Consider the following 27,061-nt stretch of genomic DNA (forward strand, 5'->3'; position numbering starts at 1 on the left):
GGGTCTGCAACTGGATCCCTGCTCCAGCGTCCTGACACTCTGCTATCGAAATACTTTCCTCTTTGCCTTTCTTGGTTCATTCATAATGCTTCCGTGCATGTGCTACAACACCATGTCTTAATCACTCATCACCTTTACAATTACTGACCTACACTTGCTCCAGATCTAATAATACTTAAATTCTGAAAGTTTCATTTTGGCTTTCAAAGCTCTCTGAGCCAATCCCTCCATGTCACCCCTCAATATTAATTCAGGACGCCCCCCACCCACCACCCAGGACATTTCTTCTTCTCATTACGACCATCAGAGAGGAGGTGCAGAAGTCTGAAGTCACACTCTCAGCTTCTTCTCCACCACCATCAGATTTCTGAACGGATAGTGAACCATTGAACTGCCTCACTATTTTTTGCTTCCCTTTTGCACTGCTTGTGTGTGTGTATATATATAATTTATAGTATCTTTTATGCATTGTGCTGTACTACTGCAAAAAAATTTCATAATGTGTCACTGATAATAAACCTGTTTATAATTATGAATATTCTGATATCTTTACAGTTACCCAATTACAAAATCATATTTTATCAGTTGTCAACTGATTTGATATTTATGACATAGAAGGAGGCCACTCGGCCCATAAGTCTATGCCAATGACTTGGCTGCTTCCTTTGAACTGTTATTAGCAGCCTTATCTACCACTGTTGCAACCCTTTCTGAAAGGTTCTCCCTAAGTATCCCAGCATTTCTGTCTTAGACTTTAGCTCTAATAAAGCTGTTAGTTATTTGCTCTAATATCTTTAATAAATCAAGGCAAACATTTTGTTGATAAGTTCATGTGAGACACTTTTTTATTGGGTGATGCATATTTAATTGTTGGAATGAAAACGGGCAACACCACAGGGACGTAAAGATTTGGATCAATTAAACAACTCACTTCTCATGAAACTTATCTTTTATACAAACGTAAATGGTACTCTTCCCATTGTTCTCAAACATTATACACTTTGTGGCCACTTTATTAAGTACAGCTGTACACCTGCTCGTCAATGCAAGTATCTAATCAGCCAATTACGTGACAGCAACTCGATGCACAAAGCATGCAGACATGGTCAAGAGGTTCGGTGGTTGTTCAGATCAAACACCAGAATGGGGAAGAAATGTGATCTAAGTGATTTTGACGGTGGAATAATGGTTGGCGTCAGACAGGGTGGTTTGAGAATCTCAGGAACTGCTGATCTCCTGGGATTTTCATGCACAACAATCTCTAAAGTTTACAGAGAATGGTGTAAAAAGCAAACCAAAAAAAACATTCAATACGAGGCAGTTCTGTGTGTGAAAACACTTTGTTAATGAGGGAGATCGGAGGAGAATGGCCAGACTGATTCAAGGTGAAAGGAAGAATGACAGTAACCATACCTCACAACAGTGGTTTGCCGAACAGCATCCCTGAACGCACAGCACATGAAACATTGAAGTGGATAGGCTACAGCAGCAGAAGACCATGAACATACACTCAGTGCCCACTTGTTACACTGGAAGATACACTCATTGGCCACTTTATTAGAAACTTCCTATACTCTTCTTGAATGGGCACTTAGAAGAGATATATAATCAGAAAATGATAAGCATGGAGCTCTTGTTGAGCGTTTCAATACACACCATCACTCATTTTGTTTTTATCTGCTAAACGGGACTGGTCTAGAGTTTCGAAGAGCCTACTTTAGTTAAGGTACTAAACACGGAACACGTTCCTTAAACACTATCACTGGTCCTGTATCGGTTTAATTTCTCTGGGGAGAGTTGATGGATTTCATTTGCAAGCTTTACAGTTTTTCTTTCTATGCTATACAGACTAATTAATCTAATTCAGGTGCTGTCCTGATGATGTTCGACGACAGTCGGTACACGGAGAATGAGTCTACACTAAGACTGCTTTCTAAAGCTCGCAAGCTCCCGCCAAAGTACTGCTTAGTTCTTCCCTGGTCTCTGCGGGGAATAGGGACTTTAAGTGGGAAAACAATCCTATATCCCAGTATCCATTCAACGTGGGATTGGATGGTGGGATATGGGATTTGCCGCCCGGGCGCGGAGATTGCTTCGGCGGCTTTGCTAAATCTCTGCTGTCATTTAGAGAGCCACGCCGCACAGCAGCAGGGTATTGGTCCTATTATGTCAATGCAGATCACCAACAAACCATGTACACTAACCCTTAGGAACTGTGTTGGGTTCCAGTGAATTTTTGCATGACAACCCTTTCATCTAAACGAATACATTCAAGAAGAAGGAACAGGAGCCTCAGGACTCACGCAACCAGGTTCGGGGACATTAATTACCTCTCAACCATTAGGTTCTTGAATAACTTCACTCAACTTCACTTGCCCCATCATTGAAATTTTTCCATAACCAATGGACTCACTTTTAGGGCTCTTCATCGCATGACTTCGATATTTATTGTTTATTTATTTGTTATTAGTATTTCTTCTTTTTGTATTTGCAGTTTGTTGTCTCCTCCGCTCTAGCTGAACGCCCTAGTTAGACGGTCTTTCATTGATTATTCATTGGTTATTAATCTATAGATGTATTAAGTATGCCCACGAGAAAATGAACCTCAGGGTTGTGTATGGTGACATATATGTATTTTGATAAATTTTGTTTGGCCTTGACTACATCTATTGTGCTGCATTTAAGACGAGAAACCATCAAGTGGATGATGACGAAGTACACGTAACTGCACTATTCCGTACAGTTAAGAGCATTTCCTTACCACTCACGCGAAGAAATTTGACCACCAATCAATTTCCACGAATGAAGTTTATAAATGAATAGTGTTGATGCGTGAGCGATTTGTATTCATTGGCCCAGTGAATTCACAAACACGAGAAAATCTGCAGATGCTGGAAATCCAAAGCAACACACACAAAATGCTGGAGGAACTCTGCAGGCCCGGCAGCATCTATGGAAAAGAGTAAACAGTCGTCGTTTCGGGCCGAGACCCTTCACAGATATTGTTTCGATGTTTTCGCACTGCTGGTGAAATCTGCATATGTCGCTTACGTAGCATATGAGATTTATAGTGTCGATTTGTATTTCACGCACAGAAGTTTTAAAAAACTGAACTGCAACTACATGTGTGAATCTCACCTACACGTACATTTTTCGGCTACATTAACTCGAAACAGTAGGTGCTAAAACGGCCGTTTAAAAGTGTTTTACACTGAATAACGACAAACGCACTAATTTCACTCTCTGAGCGGTCGGAGATGCGTCTACTTGTAGGCTCAGCTCCTCAGTTCGACAGGGTATCAATCTATACAACGAAGGCGCCAACTAGCGCCCGCATTGTGTCATTGGACGCGAACGATTGAACACCAAAGGATCCTTGTCTCATTTAGGAAATGCGCTCTTGCACACGGCCGCGTCGTTCTCATGCTGGCTGTCATTCTGTCGAAAGCAACTTCTCATAGAATATTTCAAGTGCAAATTTGCTTAAAATATAATTACCGACTGCACTGAGATCTCCTTTTGGGACTGACACTTTTTTGTAAATTTGCAACATTTTCAAAGAGGTGTTACCTAATTAAAACGGTAAAATATGTTGAAATCTAATTTCTAAATTAAAAAGTATAAAATCCAAAAGAGTTTTGTTGCTGTTATTGTTGGTGCGATCTGTTTTGAATCGGCACCGGCTTCGGTAAAATGACTCCATGCTGGAAGGAACTGTGATATAAATTGCAGGTCCGTCCCAAGCACTGGAGAAAGTCGGAAAGAGTTCAGATTTATCTCTTGACTGTGGCGAATTAATTCAAAGCTTCTTGATTTTGTGAAGAATTAATTGTCCAGCCTAAAACACATACATACAATACAAACACGTACAATATAGGGGGATAATTTTTTTTTCCACATAGTGTGATATGTGTGAATTGTTTAGAAAAGAGAAAGGGGGAAAGAGCGTATGGGTGTTTATCAAAAGGGTAGAACGGCGCGGATCAATCCAGTGAGGCGTTTTTTTATTGTTTTTAATTTGAAATCTAAATACTTTTTAAATCAATTTTAAATAAATTGGAAATCCAAATCGCATTCCTAGACGGGAAGATATTTGTAAACAAGCTACATTATCTGATACGTTGCGGAGTGATCATAAATCCACCTCTAATTCGACCACTTCAGAATCAAAAACAAAAATGGGCGGGAAATCGGATTTTCAGGGATCTTTAGAGGAAGTTGCAGGAGGCTGATTTGAGGTGTTAGTTTCACAACACTGAAATAATGACATCTATCGGTGTGTGTGATTTCTAGCAGGGAAACTTGCTTTCGTTAAATACACTTATACTGAAAAACACGAGGCGTGTTGTGGCTAAGTAGTGGTCCCACGAAAACCCAACTTGGTATACCATGCACCGAAGCACTAAGTCATGAAGGAACTCGTGTCCCACCGCCTCAACCTAGTTTATATTATCAATAAAACGTCCTCTTTGACATTTCGTTGGCGGTCTTGCATTAGAATTCTCCAAAAAGAAACAGTTTAAATAATAACATCGATGTATTTTTTTAGGTGAAATATGGAGTCTTCTGTTACTCTTAGAAAACCAGTGTAGAGTGCCCTGGCAGAGAAATAAGAGAGAGAGAGAGAGAGAGAACCTTGCCTTGCGACAGGGGGATAAAAGCAAGGAGCGGATTTGGTAGTGTGCAGAATATCACTGGAGGAAACGGGGCACACGAGGGGTCTGTTATTTCATATATTGTCATCTTTGGAAATGTGCCATTAAAACAAAAACCGCCGTGAAGTTAACGCAATACAGTAATTTTCAGGTGAAAACATTATCAAAATTGGACAGTGTATGTAAGTGACCAGTAGCTTCTGAATTCAGCGCCACTCTGCAGGTATCGCAGCAGTGCCCCATACAGCTGAGAAGGAGAGAGAGAGAACAAACACTGTCACCACGCGGGTTATGGCAAATTCTTGTGGGTATTTTATGGTGGAGGTTATTGACAGGTCTTACACCGCACTTAACAAACAATCTGTCACCATTCTCTATCCCTACCTGTCATTTGAAACCAGGAACTATACATTTTGTAAACCCAGTATCGGTTAAAATGGTCAGGACGGACTGAGCGGAATTTACAGAAAGAAATCACAGTGGATATTCACCGCAAAACAAAACATTACTTTTAATTGGGCATAATAAAACGTGTTGCATTTCAGGGCTGATTTTGATCTGATAAACTCACCTTCCCCGTCCAGTGAAAATAGGAAGACGGTAATTTGTTTTTATGAAGATTAGTTTTAACATTTATACAGCTGCTATTTGTTTAGAGTTTCTATATGAAGATTTCTGCAATTTTGATGGAATATTTCAATACCCGGACTTTTTTAATATTGTGTAACTGGGGCGTGGAAGAGTTGACTAAAAACAAGCCGGTTGCTTTTTTTGGGGTTGAATTTATGATGAGAGTTTTGTTCTTCTGAGCGTCTATCTTGAGTATAGGAATGATATATATTCTTTATGGAAGTTGATCAGGCGATTTGGAGCAAGCAATGCGTTGCGATTTTTGTAAGAAGAATCGCCATGCCGACCAACTGATACCAAATTAAAGCAATTCTTTTGTTTGAAGGGGAGGGATATCTGATTGCAGCCTTTCTACTGAAGCAAGATGCGAAATTCTATCTTACGTGGTTTCAAACTATATTGAGATGAATGAATCATATTTAATTAGTAATCACGCGCACAGTGAGTTTGTATAAAACTGAAGAAATCACAAAAGAGTCGAATATTGTGTGCCTGTTAGTTCAAGGCGCCATGGACCGTGATGAATGCTTGCTCCTTGAACGGACGATAAATAATTCCTCTCACCTCATTCCTGAGAGGATGCTAATAATTATCTAACTTCTATACTCTTCCCCCCCCCCAACCAAGCATTAAATCCATATAGTTTTTTTTTAAATTTATCGTCGCCTGGTTGCAATGACGACACTTTAATGATCCCCTTCACTGATGGAGTGGGCGGCTAGTGAACTATTAAAGGTACACCCACAATCATTTCAATCATACTAAAAATACAATACCCTGCATTAAAATGCATTTATTTTCATATTCATATTTATAATATTTATCATTAATTTACTTACAGCTGAGTGGCACGTCGAACCATTGCCACAATCATTTATGTAAAGAAGGTATGATCATATTCAAAGGTGACCTGCTACTTATACGAATATATAAAACTATATGCAAGCTTTCAATGTATTCAGGTGCCTATGGTCACCGAAATAGACATATAGATAATTCTACCCATATAGCCTATAGGATTATCCCCCCCCCCACCAATCCCTCTATTTATTGTTTCCCCCAAATTGTAGTGGTCTTATTAATATTAGGAAAAATATAAAATATCCCAAAGTAAACAGCTTATCGATATATACCCCAGTAAAGTACTCTTTGTATTTTTATTAAGCTTTGTCAGCTATGTAAACATATTAATAAAATGCAAAAATGCGTTAAGGTTCTGAATGGGGTCGGGCTTAAAGGCCGATCAGCCTTCTGCAGGGCGAGACCCGCTCTCATTGGCAGCCAGAGTTTCGAGAACAAAACTGCAGGACGCGAGTGGCTGGAAGCGTTGTCACTCAGTGGCAGCGCCTCTTAGGTTAGGTGACGGAGACCGTATATTGGCAGCTCAGCGCACTTCCTTGCTTTAATCAGCAAGCAAGCAAACTTTCTGAAAGAGACCCAAGGATTTGAGCAATCAACGCGGATGTTCCTCTAGCAGACTGCAGCCTTTGAGAGAAATAGAGAGAGAGAAAAAACTTTCGTTTCGGTATTTTATTTTGAAACGCGGCACCGCCAGCTTTTTTTTAGCGCGCGTTTGGAGGTGCCCAGATCTGTCTAACGATAGACTTTGACGGAGCCTGCAGTGATACTGAAAGTGATCGTCGCCTGTTGAGGTTGGCTCAGCGCGTGGACTTAGATGTGAAGACTTCACGATATGATCACCACGAGTTACATGAAGAGAGATGGTGTTGAGCTGCTTTGAAGTTGAAGAACTCTTGGCGTGAAAAGCCCACAAACTGAGATCGGCTGCAGAAAGTCCTGGCACCGAGTGCGGATATCCATATACTTCCGAGTGATCTATGAGCTGGAGAAATGGACTATTCAGTGTATTAATAAAAAGGAAGGAGGCAAATTCAGCGTATTCGAACTGAAGGGACATTTCGATAGGCGATCTGATTACTTCTGTGTCTGACCGACTCAAATACAAGGTTGTTCGTAGGAGTTGAATTTTTTTTTTAAGTTTCAGAGAAAAGACTTCCTCCAAATTAAGACACAGCTTCAGGGTTACATAGCCGCAGCCACCGTTTGAAGCGGTTGACCGCCGTTGTCTGAAACCTCCTTGTTGCTATCCTCTAACCCGAGTGTTGTGATGCGTATTCCCGTAGATCCCAGCACTAGCAGGCGCTTCACTCCTCCCTCCACAACGCTGACGTCCAGCTCGGGGAAGATGAGCGAACCAGTGTCACTGACTCAGTCCAACCCGGCAGGGTTGTCCCGAATCCGGCCTGAGAACCGCACGGTGGTCGATGTCCTGCAGGATCACGCAGGCGAATTAGTCCGGACTGACAGCCCCAACTTCCTCTGCTCGGTGCTGCCTTCCCACTGGAGGTGCAACAAGACACTGCCTGTGGCATTTAAGGTCAGTATCTTTGAAACTTTTTTTTTGTGTGCTGTCAAATTGGGAAAGTTCCTGCCGCACTACAACCACAACCGCCGCAGGTCGGTGTAAGTGTGTGTAGGATACAATATTGAAAAGAGTATATCATCCACAGAGGTCACTTAAAACTTCACAATGGCGCTATAAACATCAAAATAAGCATTTTGCTTATGTTCCACAGCCCGTGCTAATTAAACAAACTAATCTGAGCTTTTCTGACGAAAATGTATTTTGTAAACGTTGCACAACTTTCTTCTCCACTGCATTAATAATTTGGCAACGCAACAAAATATAATTTGTCTACACCGCATATGCATAACACTGGAATATAACGTGCCCATTGTCTGTCTGGGGTGAATATAATTTGTACACCGGCATTAGAACGCCGCCAATCCTTGTATTTGTATTGTTCCTTAATGTAAAAATGACGTCCCTGAGGTTCTTAGAAGAGGGTTTTCAAGCAAAGTTTGACTGTCTTGCATAAAGGGGAAAAATGTGGGGTTCATATTCATTCTGGTCCATTCCGTATTGCTGAAGGCGCCCAATCCATTTAACATGACGGGCAAGACGATCACCGATTCCAACAGATGAGACTCGGTATTGGATTTGTTAGACATTTTAAGATTTAAATACATCTTGCAAAGGATTAAGTTATTATACTTCACCATCCCACTATTATTCAATGGCCCTAACACTAAACTGGACATCCCAACAGATCTTATAATCGGAAAAAAGTCACCCTGAGCGGTGTAAAGATATCACCGCGAATGCAATACTCAAACCACGGCGTGAAAGAAAAAAAAAGGTTGAAATTTGTCCGTAAACATTTTATCTTCGGCACAATCAGAACAAAAAAAAAGTCACGTAAATTCAGCACTTTCGAATTTTGCATATCTGCTATCTTTAAGAAACGAAAAGATAAAACAATTAATTGTATCTAGCGCGGGGCATTCGAGACACTGAGGTGAATCAAGTTAGCCTTTATATTTAGGTTCTGTTCAAAGGGTTTGGGTAGATTTTCAGCAATACTCTTCCATGCAATAACCAGTCAGTTGAAAGAGAAAGAGACAAATTGACGATTCTAAGGAGAGGTCGTTTAATATAATAGCAATGCTTTTTGAAAAACTAATCTGAGTCCTTCGCCCAATGTCGCAAAATAATGGTGTTAGCGTTTCCATAAAATTCAAAACTATATACAATGCAAAGTAATACATTCAAACCATCAATAGTGCTCAAGTGGATGCAGGATGAATCCGTTGATTTAATTGAATCTGAAATTCTTATTCAAACATCTAAAATCACATAATTGTGCTTAATCCTAATTTAATTGCACATATAGAAAAGTGCATAGATTCGTCAGCGTACCTGGCATATCAACGTGCAATTTGCCGCATATGCCGTTAGAATTAAATTGTCTGCGCTAGTTTGTAATTGGCGTTAATTATATTTCATTGTATCTGCATGAATGTCAGAGTTTAGTTGAGTGGGCAGAGTTTCCGAGCTGTTAGGGTGTTCTGAGTGTTGGCTTCCTTCTTTTCGAAGTGCCTCACCCCGGTGATTCGGTCTTGCAGGTCGTGGCTCTTGGAGATGTTCCGGATGGGACCCTGGTTACCGTCATGGCCGGGAATGACGAAAATTATTCAGCGGAACTCCGGAACGCTTCGGCTGTGATGAAGAACACGGTTGCCCGATTTAACGACCTCAGATTTGTGGGAAGAAGCGGACGAGGTATTTACACCAGTAACACCAAATGCTTTTTGCGGTTTCTGGGGGTTCGGGGTTAAAGTAACCTCTTTTTCCTCAACACTAGATCACCGCAACAGGGAATTATTTTCAGTTGTTTTTGTTTCCACAGCAGTAGATGGCTATTCTGCGTATTTTCTTCCCCAGATTAGAATATTTAAAGTCGTATAGCGTTATTTCATATCATCATTTGATCTTACGGTATATATTCTCTGATTCGAAGATCTGTGACGACACAAAGTTCTGACAAACCTCTCCTAACCATCCTCACATTTTTCATTTGGTATTTTAAATATAATTAAATATTTTTAATTTATCTGCTTATTATAAAAAAAGACGTTAAAATGATCGGTTTTGCACGAATTATGTGCCTTTCAACAATTCTATTTGTTCCAATTGTGTGTGTGGGGGGGGGGGGGGAATGCACTGTAAACAAAACGAAACATCCGATCTGAAATTGATCTTTGTTTGACCGTTTTGTCGATCTTTGTGTGTGTTTTGTTGGTGAGTTAAATTGATCAGAATCTGGGAGTTTGGCTTTCGTGAGCTTTATTAGAACCTGGACTATTCGCACTTTTCATGGCGAATTCTGATCACTTGCTTGGACCCCCAGCATTTCTGTCTTCTCCCCTTGATCCCCTCCTGATCTGAGGGTTTTCTGAAAACTTCCAACTGCTTAATGGATGAGGAAGGTTTCCTCTTGTGACTGTATCAACTCATCCAGCTGAACCAAATCGTAATTATAGATCAACCCAATAGTTATTGTTTTTTTTTAGTGAGATGGAAGGGAGAATAATTGCGGGTGATACTAAATGATGCGCTTTCATCTTTAAACAAAACCCCTGTAACTCTGGGGCTGTTTAAGTGGTTTCTATTCAAACATTCTCCACTACGTTCGATGCCGAGAGTTATATTAACGGACTGCATCATCATCACTTATAAGTCGTCCCCTTCATTATGTATGGAAAATATTGAAATTATTAAAATAATCTCAGGCTGTAAAATTATTATAGTAGTCGAACTAATTTTAATGTGATCGGAAATCATGTACATACTGTATCATCGTTCTCTTTCAGAAACTTATCTTTAACGGTTGCCAGTTGATACAACTAATTGTTCATTCAAAAATTGACCTGTTTTACATTTTTACACCAAATGTTAACGTTTGCCTTCAAAAGAGCCAAGGACCGTCACTCACAGTAACTCATTTGCAGGACTTCTTAAATAATATAATCGATTACGGCTCGTACCGAGATGCACAATTATATCAGTCAGAAGTGAGAGCCTCAATGCACTTAAGGTGCATAAACTTTAAAGATGCCTTTAATTGCCTTTACTCTGCTGTCCTCCCTCTGCATTCCCTCTCGTGCAAGATTTGATTTTCAGCAGAGAGGATTTTAAAATGGAAGTATTAAGGTGATTACCAGAAGTAAATTGGCACTGCATTTAAATCGTAAATACAGTGCAGAAAGCAATTAAGCTGAAAAGGCAATGTTTTATTAACTGAAAGAACACATTGTTGGGGGACATTAGAAAAAATCTGCTGGTATTACCCTTTCACTAACCAATTGTTCTAGGGAAGATATTTTTTATCACACCCTGGCGAATGCGAAGTTGACCTTGAGGCAGCTTTAACTTCTTAATTACTGGTGCACACATTCTTGTTCCGTCTCTGCTGTTTATCAGCTTTTCATTCAAAGAAACACTTAGGTTTAAAAAGTGAGTGATTGCACCACAATCTAATTTTTTTCCATTCACATAATGAGAAACACCTGTCTATATTTTTGTTTCTTCATAAATTGGAGTTTTCAGTTTTGACAATTACATTTTAATTCTGGGATAATTTTTATCAGTTACTTACTGCATAATATTTGAAGGCTATCACTGATATCAAAATGTATTTATATTTTGCAGACAAATATATAATAAAATCACAACCTTCCCATCTACGGAAGATACAATAAAATTAAACTGTAAGAATAATTTTGGACAAACAAAATGCAAATCTGTTCAAGGCTGCAGTCTGTGGACATTCATTGATGCACATTAAACCGTTGATCATTTTAAACTATTTTATTTTTCACAACAACCAATTGTCTCAGAAGATTATATATTTCCCCCCAAAAGAACACAATATCCCATGGATATGCAAAGGAGATTAATTTTTAATGAGCTGGTAATATTTGGCAGATGTTACTCATTAAAAATTACTTTATTCCAAAAGGGGAAAGTAAAGTTAGATGAACGTATATTTCAAATAATTTATTTAGTTATATAATTGTAGTACTTGAACATGACAAACAATTATCAACATCAAAAAACAAGCCCCAGGTAAAGACCATACCAAACTCTCCTAACTTGCAGTTGTGTAGTATAAAAGTATACACAATAGCAAAAAAAAGTTTAAATAGTCAGTTAAATTTGCATATTAAAGTTTTTCGTAATGATTCATAATTTATTGGCTTGAGAATGGGTTTCATTTTGCAAAATCGAAGTTGATTCAAGACAGTCTTTTACATAGAAAACAAGAATAATTATTTATGCAGTCTTCAGCTTTGACAATTTAAAAAAATCTTTAATTTCCTAAATTTACTGCTTTTCATTTCATTCCAAATGAAGATCCAGTTGCACATTATATAAACAATTAAAATTGCACTGGATTCTGACTGACTCTAATATATTCCATCACGAAGTATCTTGGTCCTGTTTTAAATTTTGGCAGTATTACTGTTGGCTGAAACTAACACTATTCTCTTCTTACTTGAGTAAGCCAATATTCATGGAGGCCTTATGAGGAACACCATTCTGTTAGAATATATCTGTCTCCAGGAAACATTTCACTCCAAGCTCCACAGAAATCTGCTACATTAGCACACACCTTATAGTGCAGACTAAAATGTTATATTCAAAACAATGAGAACTGCAATGCCTATCCTGTTCATTGGGTGATAAACATCGCTCCTGCAAAATATTTTATTTAAATGAATTCTAAGATAATTACTTGAATACTTTAAAGAATCATATTTGATGGGTGATGATTATAAGACATATTTTGTATTGTGACAAAAATAGTAACCAAATCCTATTGAGTGTAGTGCTTTTTTTAACCACAACTTAACAAATGCATAACTGCAGATGACATTAACTGTTGAGTGAATCACTGTAACACTGAAAATATTATTAGTCCATAAAATTTGCTACTTAATTAATTTTGATTGCACACAGCTTAATTGTATTTTCTCTGAAAAGGTTGCCTCCGTCCTCTCCATCCCATGTTGGATTTAGAATCCATGCTACCTGCATTTATTTTGGAAGAAGCTATCACAGCACCAACTTAAAACAAATTCACAGTAAGACTAAGTGTTATGCTAAACAGGGGGATGTCTGCAGATGTTGCAAATCCAGAGTAACATATACACCCACACAAATTCCACTCTCCTCTCCAATCAGATTCTTCCTTCTCCAGCCCTTTACCTTTCCTACCCACCTGGTTTCACCTATCACCTTCTAGTTAGCCTCCTTCCCCCAACTTTTTATTCCGGCATCTCCAGGAAGGGTCTCAGCATGAAACCTCAACTGTCTGTTCATTTCCACGGAAGCTGCCCGATGTGCTGGGTTCCTCCGGCATTTTGTGTATGTGTTGCTCTTGATGTTATGCTGTTAAGCTGGGCACAATTCAGGAATATCATTTTATTGTTATTGTACAATATAAAAGCTCAATTTCACTTTGGTCAAGTTGAACAAGTCACCTAGAGATCTACTCGGGGTTATTCACTGTCGTGTTGTGGGTTCCATCCATTCTAACATCCGGTGCTATTAATATATATAAAAATACTGAAGAGGAAACCAATAATGTAGTTAAAAGTTACGGCCCATTGCTTATGATAGCTGCTGCCCAATAAATGTTTCTCTGCTAAACTAGCTATGTGCATATTTCTGTTTGTGAGTAGGCACTGGTGTGATAAATCTAACTATAGGGATGTAGAGTGGAATAATATTATTAATAAGGTGAATGCTAGTTTGATTCCACTTCTCACAATGAACCACAAGGGTGTCCCAAAACAATAGTACGTAGTGAACCACATCACAGGGCAGCGTTGAGCACTGTGCCACGTCGAACAGAATTAAGTGCCCACATCAAAATTTAAATTTGACTCTTTTAAGACATGGTGCTGTTAAATATGAAAATGGGAGCTGTTGTATTTTATGTGTCGCCTGTAATCGGGCATATGTACAAAACCAGCCAGTTGGCTTGTATATTTCTGTGAATGGTTGAATGACAATTCAACTTGAACTTGAACCTGAAAGTCTTAAAAAAAAAGTATCCGAAATGTGGTTTAAAAAGTATACTAGCTGGGCCATTGAAATGCTGTAATACCGCTGTGGCCTCAAATTCTGCAGCCTTGGATTAAATGAATGATTTCATCCGCACTGTCCGCTCCCTTTATTAAATGCAAAGGTTTTTATAGGTTATGCCAGCCTGAAATGTTACTGAATCAGTAAAACTGATTTTCCGCCAGTGGTTAACATTGTTTCTTGGCTGTAAAAGCCAGGTGGGGCTGATATTCTTCTACTCGCTCCCAAATGCCCCATTTGGGAAAGGTCACCTGATTCCTCCTTGCTCTGTAGCACAGTAGTTTGTAGTACAAAGTCTTATTCTCCACCCTTATCTGTCAGCTTATTTATTAATTTCTTATTGAGATACAGTATGAAACAGGCCCTTCCCGCCCTTCGAGCCACGTTGCCTAGCAACCCACATTTTAGCCCTAGCCTCATCACAGGACAATTTACAATGACAAATTAACCGACCAGCCGGTACCTCTTTGGACTGTGGGAGGAAACCAGAGCACCTGGAGGAAACCCACGCGGTCATGGGGAGAACCTACAAACTCCTTACAGGCAGCGGCGGGAATTGAACCTGGGTCGCTGGTACTGTAAAGCGTTGTGCTAACCCAACACTATCTGCTTTCAAAGAATGGTTTTCTAAATGACAAAAAAAAGACTCCTGATCAATAGTCAGACAATATTTGATGAATTATTCCTCCTTCATTTGAAAATTCCCTTCACGTTTTTTAGGAGTCAATATTCAATAAAGATGAGATGTAGAGTTAAATAAAGGAATAGAATGAAATGCTTGACGTGCTCGTGCTATGATCTTAGTTCATTTGAATTTTTGGATAAATTATTTGTGCAAGAGTAATTCCCACACTCGGTTTTAATATTGTTGATGAAAGCGTATCACCTCATTTAAAAAAAGGAGTGTGCATAGTATTTTAGTATTATTAATCTAGTATGAAATCGTCTTTAAATTCTCTCATGGGATGAGGCCACGATTCATAGTCATCCCTAATTGACCCTGAGAAGGTGGCAGTGAGACACCTATATTCCTTCAGGTGAATGTGCACCCTCTGAGCAGTTAGACAGAGATTTCGACCCAGAGAAGATGACAGGTGAGAAATACGGGAAAACAAAGAATTACTTCAAGACACTCCCAAAAGGCATGTACAATTAGTGTTGACACTTGTGGTTCGAACCACAATACAAACAACTTTACGAACCTGACCAGAAGATTTATTTTTTGTTCTCAAGGTTGCAGGTGCTTCTCAGTTATTGCTCGTTACTGGGCAACATATCGATTCTTACCGCTGAGGCTTGGTTCCCCTGTGTTTATAGGTATGCCCTCATGGCAAAAGGACGCACTAAGCCAACATTCCTGTGTTTGCATCTGACCTCAATGTAACAGACTGCGAAGAGTTGGTAACGACAGCCACAGAATAAGAGCCCAGGCATATCTCACATTACTGATTGTGGTATGCATGACAAGTGTGCTGGGTAAAAGTGGAGAAAATGGACTTGATTTTAAAAAGAAAGAAGCCTCAGAATTAATAATTTTATTTCACTGTTACCCATTTTATTTAAAACAAAAAAAAAGTTGAACACAATTATTCAATGTACCAGCCACCACATTTGGAAATGCTTTGGAAGCTATAGAGATCTTTTGTCGGTGTCACGGGGTGCTTTGGAAGCAAGGAATTATAGGGCCCCCTATCTCAGAAGATGTAGTTCCATAGAGGTCAAACCTAGAACTAATGCTTTTCATCCTTACTATCAGAAGCAGATCAAATGCAACACGAAAGTTTTTTTTCTCAGAATAAGATTTATTTTGCTTTTAAAAGGTAAAGTCAGCAGTGGATGGTTAAGCCCTTCTGCGTTAGGAAGGTTTCTTCCCCATTCCCCCCACCCCTCCTCCTGTTCCCTTTCCTTTCCAGTCTGCAATGTTTGACATGTCTGGCAGAAACACAGTAAAATAAACAATATTTTCTATTTCTTCCCTTGTAGGTAAAAGCTTCACACTGACAATCACTGTATTCACCAGTCCTCCTCAAGTTGCCACCTACCACAGAGCTATTAAAGTCACTGTTGACGGACCCAGAGAGCCACGCAGTAAGTCAAAACTCATATTACAAATATAAAACATAGAATACATTCATTCAGCATTAATTATCATCCAAGATTGGTGCTTTAATCAGCAGCAATTACTGCTCATGAATAGGTTTATTCATTGCTTTCAATGTAATTGCAGAGCTGTGCAGTATAGAGATATCAATTAGTATATATTTACTCGGAAAACTTAAATACACGGCAAACGATAACATGGGGAGCATTCATGCAGGATTAACAGCCATTTCAAAGTGTTATTAATTAATTGCAGCAGTTAACTTACAAGTGAGCAAACACAGTGCTAAAAATGCAACTGATGCTGAAGATATGAAACTATAAGAATTTAATAGCTAAAGAGAGCCTCCATCTGGAAAAACAATACATCTCCCAATGTGCTGAACAACTTGTATTCTTGGCTACTGTACATTGCTGCGGAGAGATACTGATGTTCAGTCGTATGTGTAATCAGACATGGCATGTATTTCCCACTAGCATTTACATTAAAAAAATATTTGGTCTTTAAACGGGATAACTTACTTATCAGTAAATAAATAGAAGGAAGTTAAGTAGAAGATTTTGATGGTTTTTTGCCAGCTTGGATCTTTGCAAACTAGTCTTGGAAGTGACATGTGTTACGTCTGCCCCATATGTTCAGGGTTTAGAAATGATTGTTCTTTTCAGACAAGGCTTCTGATCCAAGGATGAAATGGAAGCAGGTTTCAGATCTCATTGCAATTATGGGTAAACTACAGAAATGTTCTGCCTCCTCTGTAAGGATCTGAACTGTGGAATCGTGTAGTGCATTTACTAACTGGGCAGTACTCTTTTTATTGGTAGTTCCTAGTAATCAAAGAACCAAGAACTAGTATCAATGAAATAGGCATCATTAACAGCCAAATAGGGAGTATGACCTGCACTGGAAAAGACACTGGATCACATTTAAAGTATAATTTTGTTAGAAGAGAAAACGTGAACATACGAGATTCTGCAGATGCTGGAGATCCAGAGCACCTACTGCCCATTACGCCACTGGTGTTTAGGGCAGCAATGAAGGACCATCTCTGGTGGTGCTCAGGGCTTCCTTCATTGTGTCAGTAGCTCAGTTTTCACTACTGTCGGTCATGCAAGGCCAGGGTGGAGACTCAGGAATACCCTCATATTCGGATGTTGAAGGTTCCTTCATTGCTGTTTCCTTAACAGTTGTGTTTTACCAGCCAGGGTTGTTAGCCCTGAGCTGAGCCCCCCGAACCCGGAGGACTGGTGGACCACTCTTAGACTGGCCTCTACCCTTTGACCTGTTTGGCATGGGTGACCCTACCAAGAGCCAAAGCAGAAAGCCTTGACTCCAGCCAACATAGCTCTCTGGGTCATTGAGGCACGCAAGCCCCCAAACCCTACAACAAGGCTGGAGGGAAATCCAGAGCAATGCACACAAAATACTGGAAGAGCTCAGAAGGTCAGGCAGCATCTACGGAAATGAGTAGGCAGTTGGCGTTTCGGGCCAAGACCCTTCTTTAGGAAAACATATTTAACCATTCCGCACTGTGTATGCTCTAGTAATATAGAGCCCAGTAGCAAACATTTGGAAAGAGTTCCGTTTTATGCTGCCAGCTATGTATAGATTAACTTTAAATCAAATTAGTATTGGTAATATACCTCAAAGGACCATGGATATGACGGAACCTTTTGGTCACATCACTCATGAAGGTCTGAAAATAGTAAATAAAAGATCGAGTCTATTGTTTTTAAAAGTCAAGTCTGAGTATAACACACATTGGGAAGGGATAAAAAATAACTTTGAAAATCACCTTGTCAGCACAAAGGAAGCTCTGAAGAAGATTTGTTTTGGTCGTCCCACGACTGTGTGAGATTGTGCGGTGCCGCAGTATTGTAGCAGTTAGCGCAACGCAATTACAGCTCGGGGTGTCAGAGTTCAGAGTTCAATTCCGGCACACTCTGTAAGGAGCTTGTATGTCCTGTGGGTCCCCTGGTTTCATCCCACAGTCCAGAGGGTTGTCTATGATGGCATATCCTGTATGTACTTCGATAATAAATTTATTTTGAACCTCAGTGGCTTAAAAGGTCATAGCAAATTGTCTTGTGATTAGGCTGGTGTTAAATAGGTGGGTTGCTGGGCAACATGGCTCGAGAGGCTGGAGGGCCTGTTCCATGTGGTATCTCTAAATAGATTTATGAAAGAACTTGATTTTTGTGCAAAAGAACGATCGGTGTGTGTGGCCATAGATGAGAAATCTTCATTAGTTAATGTTCCTCAGTTATGACAGGGTTATAGCTGAGGAGATAATCTGGAAAGTTCACTACAGCTTCACTCACTGGGGTGTAAAGACTCCAATAAAGGCATCTGATTTAACCAATCTGAATTATTGCTCAAGATCCCTCAAGATTTTTTTTTAAAGTGAAATTTCCTCCATTCTATTGTGGAATGTTTGAGAAATACTGAGTGATTTGTTAGGTTTGAAGGCAGAACAATGCTTTTCCACATATAATCTTACATAAACAACATTGTGACTATTGGACAGGTGTTCATTCCTGACTAATTGCCACTGAAGATCAATTCTACAATTAGCATTAATTATTTAACTCAACGTTTCTGTGAATGGGTATATTCAAATTACCAGGTCTGCTCTGCGTGACTAAGTTCCAGCTATGGAAAAGGAACTAGCAGACTGTCCGATGTGTTTTCAGTGTCTTATGTGCTGGTAAGAAAGCTTCAAAGGAACCCCTTTTAAAGGAGAGTAGCACCTTTTAAAATGATCACCGTGATTAAGAAAAGTTGTGTTTATAAGATGAAGAGATAGATTCATAACTCGGAGATTAGAGTTATATGGTGTAGAAGCAGGCCCTTTGGACCAACTAGTCGATTCCAACCAAGATACATTCCCATGCTAGTCTCATTTGGCCCCAATTTGTCTGAGCCACCGATTCCCAACCTTTCATAGACCATTCACATTTAGCAAGGAATCCATGGACTCCGGGTTGGGAATCTCTGCTCAAAAAGATCATTACACAGACTACCTCACAATCTCAGTCTTTTTTTATAACACAAAGTCTCCCATCCCAGCCTCACCATTGCGAATTTTATCTTGGTTTCCCCAACAACCAGGAACAATAGGGTGGTTAGCGAAGTGGTTAGTACCACGCTTTACAGTACCAGCGACCCAGGTTCAATTCCCACTGCAGCGTGTAAGGAGTTTGTACATTCTCCCCCGACCGCGTAGGTTTCCTTTGGGTGCTCTGGTTTCTTCCCACAGTCCAAAGATGTATTGGCTGGTAGGTTAGTCGGTCATTGTAAAGTTGTCCAATGATTAGGCTAGGGTTAAGTCGGGGGATTGCTGTGTGTTGCGGCTTGAAGCGCCGGAAGGGCCTATTCCACACTATATCTCAATAAACAAATAAATAAATACCATTTAATTTATCATTATAAATACATTACCTCTTATCTAATGTTTCAGCGTACATTAATTATAGATTTTGATAAAGTGCAGTTATTACAGCAGAAGGTCTGTCTATTTACTTTTAATTGAGAAACCTCAGGTGAAAGTCCAGGGCTAGTAGCTCAAACATCAAACAAGCAGTAAAGAAGATGAAAGGTATTGATTCAGTAGCACTAAGTTTGGCTTTCAGTGCCTGCAGATTGTTAGCATAGGGGATGAACAAGAAGGTAAGACATCTCGCAGTTGTGGCCATGAGATTGGAGATACAGCAGGAGTTACTGAAGGTAGAACACAGAATATAGAACCTGGCAGCACAGTACAGGCCCTTCAGCCCACAATGTTGTGCCGACCTCTTAACCTACTCCAAGATCAATCTAACCCTTCCCTCCTGCAGAGCCCTCCATTTTTCTGTCATTCAGATGCCCATCTAAAAGTTTCTTAAATGCCCCTAATGTATCTTCGTCTACCACCACCTTTGGCAGGGCACTGCATGCACCCACCGCTCCGTAAAGAGTTTACCTCTGACATTCGTCCTATACTTTTTTACGATAACCTTAAAATTATGCCGCTTTCTATTAACCACTTCCACCTGGGAAAATGTCTCTGGCTACCTGCTTGCTCTATATCTCTTATTATCTTGAACACCTCCGTAAAGTCACTTCCCATCTTCCTTCACTTCAAAGAAGAAAAAACCCAAGCTTGTCAACCTATCTTCATAAGTAATGCCCTCTAGTCCAGGCAATATCCTAGTATATTTCCTCTGCACCCTCTCTAAAGCTTCCATATCCTTTCTATAATGAGGCAACAAGAACTGAACACAAAATTATTTAAGAGAGCACAAACACACTGCAGCACCACCAAACTTCAGGCCAGGGGAAAAGAAACACTTACTGAAAGCGCTCCAGAACAACGGCTACCCTTAGAATTTCATCCGGAGATGCTAAGGAGAGGAAGTCGCGCAGATCTCACTCAACGTGCACTGAAACGTGTGGCCTTGCCCTGTGTCAAGAAAATCTCAAAATGACAGCTCGGCTGCTTGAACCTCACGGTGTCGCAATCACTCACAAACCAACAGCGACTTTAAGGAAACTTGTCTCATAAACAAAGGTTCCTGTAAATTCAATGGACAAGAGCAATGTGGTGTGCAGATCACCTGTGGAGACAGCAACAAAAACTACATCAGCCAGACAGGATGTAAGTTCTCAACTCATTTACATAGAAACATAGAAAACCTACAGCACAATACAGGCCCTTCGGCCCACAAAGCTTTGCCGAACATGTCCTTACCTTAGAAATTACCTAGGGTTACCTGTAGCCCTCTATTTTTCTGAGCTCCATGTACCTGTCCAGGAGTCTCTTAAATGACCCTATCATATCTGCTTCCACCACCGTCACTGGCAGCCCATTTCCCACACTCACCACTCTCTGCGTTTAAAAAAAAAAAACTGACCCCGACATCTCCTCTGTACCTTCTTCCAAGCACCTTAAAACTGTGCCCTCTCATGTTAGCCATTTCAGCCCTGGGAAAAAGCCTCTGACTATCCACGCAATCAATGACTCTCATCATCTTATACACCTCTATTAGGTCACTTCTCATCCTCCGTCGCTCCAAGGGAAAAGAGGCCAAGTTCACTCAACCTATTCTCATGAGGCATGCTCCCCAATCCAGGCAACATCCTTGTAAATTTCCTCTGCACACTTCTATGGTTTCCACATCCTTCCTATAGTGAGGCAACCAGAAATGAGCACAGTGCTCCAAGTAGGGTCTGACCAGGGTCCTATATAGCTGCAACGTTACCTCTCGGCTCCTAAACTCAATTGCACAATTGATGAAGGCCTGCAAGCAGTTTTGCTTCAGTAAGACCCAGGCATGCCCTCAAAATCTACGCAGTATATTGAGCTGCAAACCATAAAGCACCCGAGGAGAGGTCCACAGCAGCACACACAAAATGCAGGAAGAACTCGGCATCTAGAGAAGTCAGCAATCAACATTTCGGGCTGAGATCCATCATCAGGACTGCAGAGGAAAGATCTACCCGCAGATTACAAGAACCTAAAATGTCCGGGGGGTGGTGGGGGGAAGGAGAGCCCTCAAATTTACAGAACAAAATGAACAAGGGCCTGTTTTGTCCAGATGGTCTGTCCTAATGTTCTAATGCTCAGTACTAGCTTCCTCCACCAAACGTCATTTAATGTTATTTAGGATATGGTGCTTAGAAGCAAGGAATTAGAGGGGAACAATAACTACTTCAGTCGCAATAAAATGGAAAATTAAATGTAATCTAAATCTAGATCTAAATTGCATTTTTTCACTCCTTTTGGAATCTATGATTAAAAGGCAAGGCCTCAGCACAAAATCCCTACAAACCTAGTTATACAGAAACACTTTTCATTAAACATAACTATGATTTTTGCTAGAATTTAACGGTCAATCACTATTCATCTTTCAATCCTGATTGTGGATGTCAGAAGCCTGCGTCCTCAGCCGACATCACATTTATTTACTTGTACGTTTGGCTGATAATTCCTGCCTACTGGATCATCTAAAATGTACAGCAGAGGTTAAGCAAAGTTGAGACTCCTATTAAAAGTAATCCAGAAATGTGGACAATGAAAGAAAGCTGATTCTTCTATGGCAAAAATTTTTGTGGTGATAGTATTAGGTAAGGAATTCTGGGAGTATGAATTTGCGGAATATCGGTAGCTTGGGTTGGCTATTTGGAAGTTTGGTTGATCGCGGAGCTTGGCAAAATGCTTGTGGGTGTTTCGGCTCCAATTGGAAAGCCATCATCAGTGTGCAGTTGGGGGTGTCTCCTCAGAATGCCGGGTTATATGCTCCTCCCAGGTCCGAATGGATATTGATCGCGACGTCTAGTTTCAAAGTAAGTTTATTATCAAAGTACATGTATGTCACCATATACAACCATGAGTTTCATTTTCTCTCGGGTATGCTCAATACATCCAATAACCATGAAGAATCAATGAAAGACTGCACCAACAGAGTGGACAACGATTGTGCAAAAGTCAGCAATCTGGACAATTACAAAAAGAAAGAACAAAAAAGAAATAATAACGATAATAAAAAATGAATCTGAGCAGAGTAGATAGTGACAAGGAATAATCGAATGCCTGGCTCAGATTTGGACACCTCTTCCAGAAATCAAAGGGGTTCCTTGTGGCAGTACAGGACCAGTTGGTTTACACAAAACATTATCAAAAGTACATAATAAAAGACCAACAAATTCAAAATGATACATGCAGAAAATGCCAAGTGAAACCAGAAACAATCCAACACGGTACAGGATCCTGCAGCAATTTAACTCAATCTGATTACTTACTTAGGCACTATCAAGTGGCAAACATCATTTGTTAAAATCTTGCTTTAAAATAGAAACTCATAAAACATACTATAGCTTAAATACAAGCCTAATTCAGTTTTAGAGTCAGACTCCCGCAAATTATATTACAACTGATCCACTATTATAGATAGGACAATCCATAATATCCATCTGGATATAATATTACAGGATAAACAGGCAAAGACAACCTATTTGATAGATATAGCCATTCCAAGCGCATATAACACACAGAAATGAATAAGTGAAAAACAGCAGAAACATGCTGAATTAAAAGAGGAAATTGAAAGACTATGGAACATGAACAGGGTATATATTGTTCTGATAGTAATATCTATAACTGGTATCATCCCAGTGTCACTACAGAATAGCATTGAACAACTAAGCCTACACTTCAATATTTATGTAAATCTCTCAAAAGCTACAATACTAAATACCTCTAGGATAGTCCGAAAGTTCCTAACAATTGAATGAATGAATTAATTAAATTTATTTCGGTCAGTACAAACATAACAAAAAGCATAATTTTCAATGATGATTTCATAAGACAAAATTACAACAAAAAAAACATAGATATTCTTTAAAATAGACCGAAAGGGTGTAGGCTGAAGCTATAGTTTATTACGCCTTCCCCTCTTACTTATACAATAACATATTTGGTGTCAATCATCACATCAAAACAAAAGATTTCATAATCTTTTAACACAAAATCCAATTCCAAGTATCACTTATTTACATTACTCCCATTCATTTTAAATCATGTATTTTATATTTGTTCATTAAATTATTTTTAAATAATTTTTTAAACTTGTTAAGTGTGGTGTATGTTTTAAAATTCTCACTACAACTGTTCCATAGATTCACCCCTCTGACTGAAATACGATGATTTTTTACATTTGTTCTTATCCTTTGTTTTTGAAATATACATGTTTCTCTCAAATCTAACAATTGAGAATTGAGAATGCTTGGCTCTGTCCATACCTCAGGTTTTACCAGCTTGAGCTGAGAAAAAAAAAAATAAATGAACAATAAATATTGAGAACATGAGGTGAAGAATCCTTGAAAGTGAGTTGTGAAAACAGTTCTGTGATGGGGTCAGTGAAGTTATCCCCTCTGATTCAAAAGCCTGATGGTTGAGGGATAATAACTATTCCTGAACCTGGTGGTGTGAGCCCTGAGGCACCTGTGCCTTCTTCCTGATGGCAGCAGTGAGAAGAGAGCATTACCTGGATGATGGGGGCCCCTGTTGATGGATGTTGATTTCTTGCAACAGCATTCCATGTAGATGTGCTCAATGGTGGAGAGGGCTTTGCCATAGCCACTGCTTTTTGCAGGATTTTCCATTGACGAGCAATGGTGTGTCCATACCAGGCTGTGATGCAGCCAGTCAATATACTCTCCACCACGTATCCATATAGGTTAGTCAAAGTTATAGATGTCATGCCGAATTCCACAATCTCCTGAGGAACCATTCACATCATTCTCTGTAAACTCTAGAGACTGTTGTGCATAAAATTCCCAGAAGATCAGCAGTTTCTGAGATACCCAAACCACCCTGTCTGGCGCCAGTGATCATTCCACCGTCAAAGTCACTTAGATCATATTTCTTCCCCATTCTAATGTTTGCACAAAACAACAACTGAACCTCTTGACCATGCCCACACGCTTTCACGCATTGAGTTGTTGCCATATGTTTGGCTGATTAGATATTTGTATTAACGAGTAGGTGTACAGATGTACCTAATAAACTGGGCACTGAGTGTAAGTCTTTCCTTTTAGATCCAAACAAATGGGGATATTTCTGATTTACCACTCGGGACGTTACAGATTTTAAAGTGAGTTGTTTGTCAGAGATTTAGAGAAAACGAAATGGTTCATATGACTATGAGAGCAATCATATACATTGTCTTTGCACATTGCTAGGTTGAATTGAGACTGCCCAAATGGGATGCCTTGATATGAATTGCATTTTGAGATGGTTAGAAAACAGGAGCTGTTTGTACATGTGCACAGTCTCTGTAAAATTAATTGAAAATGATATAATTTCAAGTACTGAAATTGATAATGCCTCCTGCTTCCACTGATAAGGTATCTCTACAGTTTAGTATAAGGATATTGTTGGTACTGAGTTTTGGGAAGAGTGTGGCCAGGAGTGTAGGACGATAAGGGGTGATCTTATAGTAATGTTTAAAATCATCAGAGGCATAGACTGGAGCATTATGGCATCACTGTGGTTAGTACAATGCTTTTACCGTACCAGCGACCCGGGTTTAACCCCACTGTTGTCTGTAAGGAGTTAGTACATTCGCCCGTGATCAGGGTTTCCTCCGGGTGCTCCGGTTTCATCCCATGGTGCAAAGACGCACCCGCTGGTAGGTTAATTGGTCACTGTAAATTGTCCCGTGATTAGGCTGGGATTAAATTGGTGGATTGTTGGGCAGCGTGGCTCATAGGGGTCAAAGGGCTGCTCTGTGCTGTATGTTAATAAATAACATAACTTTAAAAATGAATATGTTGAATGATACCAGTCTTTTTCCTAGGGTAGGTGAGTCCAAAGCTAGGGGAGGGGGGAATAAGGTGAGACGGGACCCGAGGGGAAACTTTTTCACATAGAGGGTGGTGAGTGTATGGAATGACTGGTCAGAACGATTGGATGAGGCAGGTACTATAGTATCATTTAAAAAGCACTTGGATAGGTACCTAGAGCGGTGGGGCAGAAAGGGATATGGGCTGAATGCAGGAAATTGGGATCACCTCTGTGGGCACCATGGTCAGATTAGACTTATTGGGTTGAATAAGAATCAGAATCAGGTTTAATATCACTGGCATACGTTGTGAAGTTTGTTGTCTTTGTGGCAGCACTACAACACAACACATAATAATAGAAAGAAAATGTGAATTACAACAAGTATATTTATAAAATAGTTAAATTAAATAAGTGCTGCAAAAATAGAAATTAAAAAAGCAGTGAGGTAGTGTTCATGGTTTCAATGTCCATTCAGAAATCAGATGGCAGAGGGGAAGGAGCTGTTCCTGAATCGTTGAGTGTGTGCCTTCAGGCTTCTGTACCCTGATGGTAGCAATGAGAACAAGGGATGCCCTGGCTGATGGGGGTCCTAAATGATCCATAGTGTCATTTTGAGACGTTGCTCCTTGAAGATGTCCTGGATACTATGGAGACTAGTGCCCAGGATGGCACTGACTAAGCTCACAACTTTCTGCAGCTTATTTCGATCCTATGTAGTAGCACCACCCCCCACCCCCATACAAGATGGCGATGCAGCCAGTTAAAATGTGCTCCATGGTAGATGTATAGAAATTTGTGAGTATCTTTGGTGACCTACCAACTCTCCTCAAACCGCTAATGAAATATAGCCGCTGTCGTGCCTTCTTAGTAGCTGGATCGATGTGTTGGATAGATCCACAGAGATATTGACATCCAAGAACTTGATATTGCTCACTCTTTCCACTTGTGATCCCTCTACGAAGACTGGACTGTGTTTCTTCATCTTACCCTTTCTGAAGTCTGCAGTCAGTTCTTTGGACTGTGTTGCTTTCTGCCTCAATGACATTACTCCATTTAAAGTGGCTTTGATGTTCACTTTGCTGCAGTTGTTTTTATCCATTTTGTATCTGTGGTCTTGTGCCAGCAAATTTGGAAGCAAGGTACTCAAGGGAAAACAAGAAATTATTAACAGAAGAAGAACAGCTTGAAAATCCCACGTTGCTCAGCTATGAAAGTAACAGTAGTTTTAGTTTTGGCCTTGCTAGTTACTGAGAGGCTGAACAGTTCATTTCAGGACTTCTCATAATTAGATTGCTGCAAATCCTGTTTTGGGTATCTTCTCAACAGAGTTCATTGGTGGAAGGCTCCTTTGAAACATCCCTCTTTCAGAATGGCTTTCGGTCGGACTGTTTTTCAGGGGCTGATTTTTGCGGCAAGATTATACTTAGTGAATCTAGTGCATGGAACGTTGAAGGACAAATTATTCCTCATCCAACAAACCAGAAATTGAATGTGCAAGCTTCATATTTATTCAAGTGTCCTTGCATTCGGTCTGTTTTATTGAGATACAGAGCAGAATTCCAGCCCTTCGAGTTGCATCGCCCAGCAATCCCTGATTTAATCCTTGCCCAATTATGGGACTATTTATGATGACCAATCCACCCGCCAACCAGTGTGTCTTTGGATTGTGGGAGGAAACCAGAGCTCCAGGAGCAAACCCACGCAGTCTTGGGGAGAATGTACAAACTCCTTACAGGCAGCAGCGGGTTGATTGGTATGAGGTGTTTGAATGAGTAGCAGATGGCAAGTTTAAAGATTGGTCGAAGAACTGTGAATTAAGAGTATTTTCCTTAACTGCA

At 39.9% G+C, this 27,061-nt stretch overlaps 1 protein-coding gene across 1 annotated transcript in view; it reads left to right on the forward strand.

The window, feature by feature from the left end:
- runx3 (RUNX family transcription factor 3) overlaps positions 1-27,061 on the forward strand; it is a 207,780-nt gene that overhangs the window by 113,774 nt on the left and 66,945 nt on the right. The window contains exons 3-5 of the mRNA XM_072246993.1: positions 7,430-7,683; positions 9,273-9,429; positions 15,784-15,888. Of these exons, the coding sequence (XP_072103094.1) occupies positions 7,430-7,683; positions 9,273-9,429; positions 15,784-15,888 (516 nt within the window). The remainder of the gene's footprint in view (positions 1-7,429; positions 7,684-9,272; positions 9,430-15,783; positions 15,889-27,061) is intronic.

The sequence above is a fragment of the Mobula birostris genome, chromosome 30 (genome assembly GCF_030028105.1).
Source record: "Mobula birostris isolate sMobBir1 chromosome 30, sMobBir1.hap1, whole genome shotgun sequence".
NCBI lineage: Eukaryota > Metazoa > Chordata > Chondrichthyes > Myliobatiformes > Myliobatidae > Mobula > Mobula birostris.